An 8,364-nucleotide genomic window follows, 5' to 3' on the forward strand; every position below is an offset into this window, starting at 1 on the left:
TTATCAATACAAGATCTCATGATCTTACATTCAAAGTCATAATATGTACATTACTAAGATAGTGCTAATTACAGGTCATAAATCGTGTAGATCTTAAGCTTCCCGTGGATTAGAAAGTACATTCACTAGGCAGTGAGATCAGAATCTGTTTCAGTTGCCTATACAGTTGTTATGTTGTGAGTCGATGACATTATAGTACAGAGACGATGTTTTGCCATCAAATGTAGAAGCCACTTGATGTACAGATAACCCGCAATAACGCTTCCCCAGACGCTCAATGCAGATATCAATCACTTTCTTGAACATACAATCTTGTTGAATCAATGGTTGCTCCACAAACTCAACTAATGGCATCCACTGCAATAATAGCCAATCTAATAGTATCAACAAGATATCTGCTTCATAGCACTAAACATCTCTTTTCGAATACGTGTAGGGTAGGGAGGAACTTACTTTGGCTGCTTGAATTTCATGATCGTCAACCATAATGTGAGTTGATACAGGCTTTAGCATGCAGATGAAGAACAAATCAGACTTTTCAAAGGCCACATTGTGCACATGCCTGCCAAATATTAAGAACCAGATACCAAAAATTTATATTACATGGATTACCATACAAGAAACTTTCGATAGGATTCGATGACATCAAAAATATCAGTTGTAATCTGTTACCTGAATGCTACTACTTCCAAAAATTCAGTGTCAACCTGCAAGTACAACGCGTTAGCCTAATCAGACTCTTTAAATACTTTGAACTAACTATAAGATCTAATTCAGAATAGTACCTAAAAGGAGATCTATCAAACAGAAATACTTACCCCAGTTTCTTCCTTGACTTCTCTTACAGCTCCTGTAAATATCTCCTCTGACTGCCAAACCAAATAAAAAGTGTATTGATTGAAAAAATCTTTGCTTTGATTTTGAGTTCTACTTTCTTTCAATAGAATTCGAACCAAATAACTATACCTCAACAATGAAACCTGTTGGTATTTTCCAAAGTCCAACAAATTGGGGAGCACAGTATTTCTCTAGTACTACAAGAACCTGTAGTTGATCATTGCAAATGATTGAATTATAACTCAACTTTAAGACAGATAACTTAATAGTGGTTCTTCTCTTCCTGCAGTGTCAGCTGAAGCGCAAGTGATATGGTACCTCGTTTTTGTCATTGATGACAAATCCTCCAACGCCTACTTGATGTGAAGCATTGGCAGGAAGCATGCTGGGTCCTTCAGGTAGCCAGTAAGTTAACATTACGTATCCTCTCTCTGCATGGTGATATTCAAACCCTTCCTGCATCGAAGATTATTGAAAGAGTGAATTGAATGCAAAATATAGGCAAAATGTTTCTCCAGTTTCACCTTCTTTCCCTCAACTTTTTGTCAATTCATCCAACTTAAGTGCTAATTGTCAACCGCTTAAGTTCTCATCTACTTCCAATCTCCCTATTTTCTCTAAAAGTATCAGTATCCAACATTTATAAGGTATGACACCATATAAGACTTATATGTAGTTCATGAGCACTCAAGTCTGGATAACATAGGTTTAGTGAAGCCAGTGAAACATTTGTGCCATGTTTTAATGTCTGGAAGATACCTTGATAGCAACTGGAACAAGATCTGATTTTTCCACTGGCAACTTCAGCCAAATTCCCTTCTTTCCCTGCAGATAATGAATTAAGATCAGTAATATCCTAAACTTACTGCTGTCCGGCCATCTCTTGATAATAAAAAGTTGCATTTTTATGTCATGACTTCACCTAAAAATTGTCCTTCTTAAATACCTACATGTCTCTCGAGGTTTTGTCACCAAAGGTTGTGACATACCCGTCACAATATAAATACAGGGAAGCACTATGGTTAAAGACTTGGGAGGCAAAGAAAACAAAGCACAGACAGAGATTTATATCACCTTTGATTTCCAGTGAGAAATTGAGAAACTAAGCATGGAAGCAAAGACATTTGAATTAGCTGGTAATCTTTCTGAATCAACAATGACTCCACCATATTCATCATCAAAAGAATCCAATATTCTCAAATTCCTCGAAAACAAACTTGAATTTGTGCCATTAATCTGATATAATAAATTTCCTGCTCCAAGTTTTTCTTCATCAACTGAACTGACAGCTTGCTTTGGCACATAACTGTAGTTCGGAGTACTTGAATGAGAAGCCTTCGGAGATATACCTGAAATCATTACTTTCCAATCAATGGCATCTTAAGCTAATCATTTCCCTACATGAAACAGAATCAAAACAGGACAACTAATCCTCAACTTTATGTTCTGTTTTACATCAGGAATCGGACAAAAATTGAATTGACTGAACATAACCTGCCAGGCCCTTCTAATTAAAAGTATAAGAATTTAAAATTACCTCTGCAAGAACTGAAGTGTGGGGTGGATTTAACTTCAACCAATGGCCTGAAACTCGAAAACTGGCTTGAATTTGTCCTTTCAAGACGTGCTATCTCAGACATTGGCATATACTTTGAACTAAAAAAGCTGCACTCCATTTATGTCAGTATGCGAAACTCTCAAACGACTTTTAAACACCAACCCTGACCTAAACCCCCACTGGTTCAACGATACCCTAACTGCTTAATACATATAAATTATCCTGACATATATAAAAACAAAGCGATTGTAACTATCAGAATAATTTTGATTCCAGAAAACAAGAAAGATTTATAGAATTTAACGTTGCCAAAGACAACGGATTGGCCAAAGAGATTGCTTGAGAAATTAAAACATCACTTTGAAAATGTAGTGAGAGGGGGGAAAACAAACAAACAAACAAACACATGAAGCTTGATGAAGAGAATCCTTGGAACAAGGTTTAATGTTTGAGACAAGCCTCGTAAGCCATGAGTAAGCCTATATAATCTTTACCTAAATTAGCAAACAAAATGAATAAAGTTAAAATAAGTTAAGAGTGATGTGTTTGGTGAAGCTGTGGTGAGAAATGGGTGTTGGGTGATGGATGACAATCAAAAAGAAAGAGCCAACTTTATATATATGAAGATCTGCAATTCATTCACGGCTGAAATGAATGAAAAAAGAGGGAACTTGGGAACTGATTTGTTTGGTAGCTATTTTAATTGTGGCTCCCACTAAATTGGAGCATCCCTTAATTATATTTTTCGATTCTTAGCTGAAGGTGAGATTCGAAATAATTACCCTCAAATTTAATTTTTAAAATATTTTTATATAAATTAGAAAAATTATATTATAAGTATAAATACTTATTCATATTTAGAATGATTATAGTAAAAGTTATTATAAAAATAAATTATATTTATAATATATTTATTTATAAAAGATTATAACTAAAAATTTATTCATATAACAAATTTATATGTTCATGTTATATATTATAAAAATAATATATTTATTCATAAAAAGTATTATTGTTTTTATCATAATTTATTTATAAAAGTATTATGAAAGTTTTAGACAATTTATAAAAAAAATTAATAAAGATTATATATTTTAAATTTTATATTAATTTTTATTAAATTTAGATATTATAAAAGTGATATAGTTTAGTATAAAATTTTCTTCAAATTAAGTTTATAGAAATTTTTATAATTAAAGCTAAAGACTATTTAGACTATGAACTCAAATATTATAAGATCGATGTTAATTATGTAAATAGAAAAAATTTCTTACATCATATCGTAAGATATAATACTATTAAAGAGAATGGTGCGATAAACAAAAATTATAGACAATTTCGAACTCTTTAATTTGAAACATTATTTAACTTATAATCTTTTTAAAAAAACTATACACTTGATATAATTTAAAGTATATATCTTTCATTTTAAGACAATATTCCTTAAATCGAAAAAAATTGTACAGTGTTATATTGTCGCGTGGTATGCACACCCTTCTCACGCGTGTGAAACTATCGAAGTAGCATTCTTTTTATTTTTAATTATTTTTTGGTTTAGTGAGTAAAAATTGCGTGGATAGCATTACCGCACGTGAGTTTCTGATGTCTGGTCGAGGCTTTTGAGAGAACTGCTGGACACTTGTTTTTCTGGTGCTGCTATTATCGAAAAGGTTTTGATCCCATACTGCAGGAAACATTATAGTAGAGAATTACACTCTATTTAGCCATCAGAATTTGTGATGAAATGACTCATCACACCCCTCTAATTGATAATCTTTATTTATCTAAGGGAACAGTGCTAGATTTCTTAGCAACCTAATTCTATTATTTGGAAAATAAGGATTCAAATATGAACAGTAAGGATAGTTTATTTAATTATGAAATAAGTGAGGGACCCATATAATACTTTGCATGATGAATTGTGTTGAAGCCCACTTGTAATGAATGATAGTGACGGCTACCAAAATCAATCTCATAATAACAATGCTTTTTTCCTTAATCCATCAATGATCTTTACATTAATCGCCTTGAAAAAAATTAAAGTTTGTAAACTTCAAAGTATTTAAACCTACTAATTACTTATGTTATTAAGATTTTTCAATTTTTTTTAAATAATTTACACAGTAATTTGTTTTAGAAAACTACAAAGGGAAGGGTTCACATTTATCACGTTTAATTCATTGCGTATGTGAATGGACCCAACCACCTCACTTAACTGTTTTCCACTATACCAAAATATAAAATTAATAGTAAAAGAATTACGTATATCAACATTTTATTCAAGCTAAATTTAATAGATGTGAGCTCTAATATGTGTTTTACATGTGTTTAAAATTAATTAAAGTTTTCTTTTATTAATCCAACGATGGTATTTGATTAAGTGATCATGTATTTTTTTTTCAATCAATTGATTTCTTTTTCTCAAAGTAAAAATCATAGAATATTTTAGGACAAAAACGTCTCTTCTTATTACAACAAACAAAAAAGAGTTGGATCCACGAATGATCCAACCATACAAACAAATTCATATTTGTTTTTTTAATGAAAACGAAATTATTAACTTATGGAGGTAGACATCACTTAGGTTAATTTGTTTTCAATTTGATTAAGGTAAATTATACTAAATTATTAAGATTTATGTTTTATTCATTCAATTTTAAAATATTTCAAAATGGTTACTAAATTATTACAAAGATTTCATTTGAATTATTAAACTATTCGAAAGTTTTTTATGTAAATCATTAAGTTACTAAGTTTTTTGAATTATTAAACTATTCGAAAGTTTTTTATTTAAATCATTAAGTTGCTAAGTTTTCTTAAAAATTCAGCTAGTGATAATTTGACAATCAGTACGCTGTATCAATACACATCGATGAGTAAAAGAACATATATTAAATCTAAGTTAATCTAACAATCAATGTCAGAGTTCAAACAATCAATGTCAGAGTTCAAAGAAGAAAGCTATTTAAATTTTAATTCATTGATTCATAGTGTTTAAAACTGTTTTATGAAAAAAATTGAATTGTAAAAGAAAAATGGAAGAAGAACTTTTGATTGGTACAGGTAATGGGAACAAAGAAGGTCATATATAAAAGCAATTTTAACACCAAATGACTTAAATGAAAACTTTTAAACTATTCAATCATTATTTTATAACTTTTTATAATTACGTGACCAAAATATAAACTTACTAATAATTTAATCACTATGTAATTTACCCAATTAATTTAGTGTTGAGGAACGAGGATATATAGGATCCAAAAGGCTGTGAATTTCTTTTTCACAAAACAAAAGCTTACGGGGATTTCATTAAAGATAAAATAATTTCGGCAACCTTGAGTTACTAAGGAAACACCATCATTGAAGAATGCCATAAGAAAAATCCTGCTTAGCTTATCTTATCTATTGGAGAATTATAAATGTAAGCCACCAAACAAACAATTGTGCTTATAATCACATGTTCTTGGTTTTTGCGTTTTGGGGGCTACCATTATAACTGTCATCCACAGTATCATCTACCCATTTTTGTCAGCCAACATAATGATATCAAGTACCCTAAATTGTGACAACCATATCTCATTTGGTAGAAATATTACAATTTATAATATCTTTTAATTAATCGGTTTAAAATAATGAGTTGTTTACATAAAAATGGTGAGTTATTTTTCAACTAGTTAAATTGTAATTACATCAACAATTAAGAGAATGAAAGTAGAAATGGATACGTATGTAGGGTGATATCTAAAAAAAAATTCACTATATATCAATAGTACAAGATGTTATTTAAGTTTAATTCATTCACGGAGTTGCAATTTCACTCCTATAAGATCACTCTCTGATAAAAATTTCTCCTTCAAAGCTTAATTAGAAATTGTCATCAAAACAATTTGTTTGCAAAGCAATTGCACTAAGAACAAGTTATTTACAATGAACAAATAAGTGTTCTTTTTAATTTGTACAAAATCAAGTAAGCAAGCCTTCTTTAAGTAGGTGTTATAGGCTTGCAATTAATCTTCAATTGATATGAACATGATATGCCCTGAAATCATGCTTCAATAAAACTTCTATATCGTATAAAATAATTAGAGAAATTCAAATATTGAACTTCTATAGAAACTAGATCTCCTCATTTAAAATAACAAGATCACACATAAAGTCTTCAAAAAGAGCCATTGCTTGATTGATATTCAACGTGATCTAATCCATTAAATTGTTACTCGAGGTGATGTAAGATTTAAAACCTTTGACAATCATGTTTTGTTTGGATGGTAGCCAATTCTTGGTTACAATAGCTTGTAGTGAAGAAACTTATCAGCATCTTCTTTTGTATAGTTGTGATCGTAGCCAATCCTTGAAATCTTGACCTTTAGGTCAAGTGGATTTGACTTTGTTGGTAAATTGTGATGCAAAGTGATCATAATCAAGGAGAAACTTATTAGCATCTTCTCTTGTATAGGGTAGAAACTTGTTAATGGTTGTAGAGCTAAAGGTGAAGTAGTGTTCGCACACATAAGCCTATATAAAATGCTTATAATCTTTATCAATGATCACCTTGGGGATATTTACATAGAATTCAAGCACTACATTCTTGACATAGGCCAATGAGAACATTAGATCATTCCCCTCTAGAATGATCTCAATTCCATGCTAAAAAAAAAACTCATCTTCCTAAACATTCCTTTCATTGATGAAGCCTTTTTGAGCCATTAGTGTAACACCCTCTACCCATATCCATTACCGGAATAGGTACGAGGCATTAACGGAGTTTACTGAATATTTTCAAATAATTTTGAGTCATTTATTATTCATATTTTGAAAATAATTATAACATCTCTCTATTGGGCCCTCAAAGCCCCAAACATACATTAAAAATCAACCAGAATTAAATCGGGATCATAAAAAAAAATTTACAAAATCTTAAATTTTATTTTCATCTAAGTACTTACCATTTCAATACTTCTTATAATTAAACATGTTACCATTCAATCAATAGCTTGACACTTGTCTAAACGTCAAACAACATCATTGTTAGTATACTTGCATATATTTCATATAAATTCAACATTTATATACTTATTTTCTCGACATGTTACACTTGAGTTTAATAATTGTCTTTACTTACATAATTTCCTTGTATCAACATATCAAAGATAATCATATATGTACATGTCATGAAACATATCATTCTCTTACCGTTTCTTCATAAGTATATATCAATCATTTCGTTATATCAATATTTCATGCACCATCATTTCCATATATTTTATGTATATTTATTCCGGTAAAGTTTATATCAAACTTAACATAAATTATATTCCATGTACTTATTCTTATTTTGTTTATCTATCTTCATAATTATTTCATACAACTATTTTGTGCATATATTTCCATATGACCAGTTCTTGTAAACATTTCACACAACTATTTCATATAACCATTCGTCATCTGATACATATTACCTGAATATCAATTGGTCAATAGATGTCATCGTGTCTCCCATCCACGGTCTTATTTATCTTTGACATGATGCCATAGTGTCTTTCAACTATGGTCTTACTCATTTTCTGTCATGTTGCCATGGTATCTTTCAACCATGGTCTTATTCATTTCATGTCACGCTGCCATGGTATCTTTCAACCATGGTCTTATTCATTTCTCGTCATGTTGCCATGGTATCTTTCAACCATGGTCTTATTCATTTCATATCAGGTTGCCATGGTATCTTTCAACCATGATCTTACACATTTCATATCAGGTTTCCATGGTATCTTTCAACCATGGTCTTACACATTTCATATCAGGTTGCCATGGTATCTTTCAACCATGGTCTTACACATTTCATATCGTAGAGCACACTCATGAACCTCATCCTTACAAAGGGATTACCGGTCCAGGCTAAATCCTCAGTAATATAAACTCATAGAGTATTGTCGAGATTACCGGTCCAGGCTAAATCCACAACGACAATT

The 8,364-nt window shown here is 30.7% G+C and overlaps 1 protein-coding gene across 1 annotated transcript; it reads right to left on the bottom strand.

The window, feature by feature from the left end:
* LOC108467972 (nudix hydrolase 8-like) lies at positions 1–3,042 on the bottom strand. Its single transcript, XM_017768810.2, has 9 exons — positions 2,375–3,042; positions 1,912–2,186; positions 1,597–1,662; positions 1,156–1,293; positions 967–1,044; positions 819–869; positions 673–707; positions 454–562; positions 1–357 (listed from the first exon to the last, which is right to left on the bottom strand). Exons 1-9 carry the CDS (start codon positions 2,511–2,513, stop codon positions 151–153), a joined length of 1,098 nt encoding a protein of 365 aa, XP_017624299.1. The 5' UTR covers positions 2,514–3,042; the 3' UTR covers positions 1–150.
* Positions 3,043–8,364: the final 5,322 nt, after the last annotated feature.

Source organism: Gossypium arboreum, chromosome 8 (assembly GCF_025698485.1).
Source record: "Gossypium arboreum isolate Shixiya-1 chromosome 8, ASM2569848v2, whole genome shotgun sequence".
In the NCBI taxonomy this organism is placed as follows: Eukaryota; Viridiplantae; Streptophyta; class Magnoliopsida; order Malvales; family Malvaceae; genus Gossypium; species Gossypium arboreum.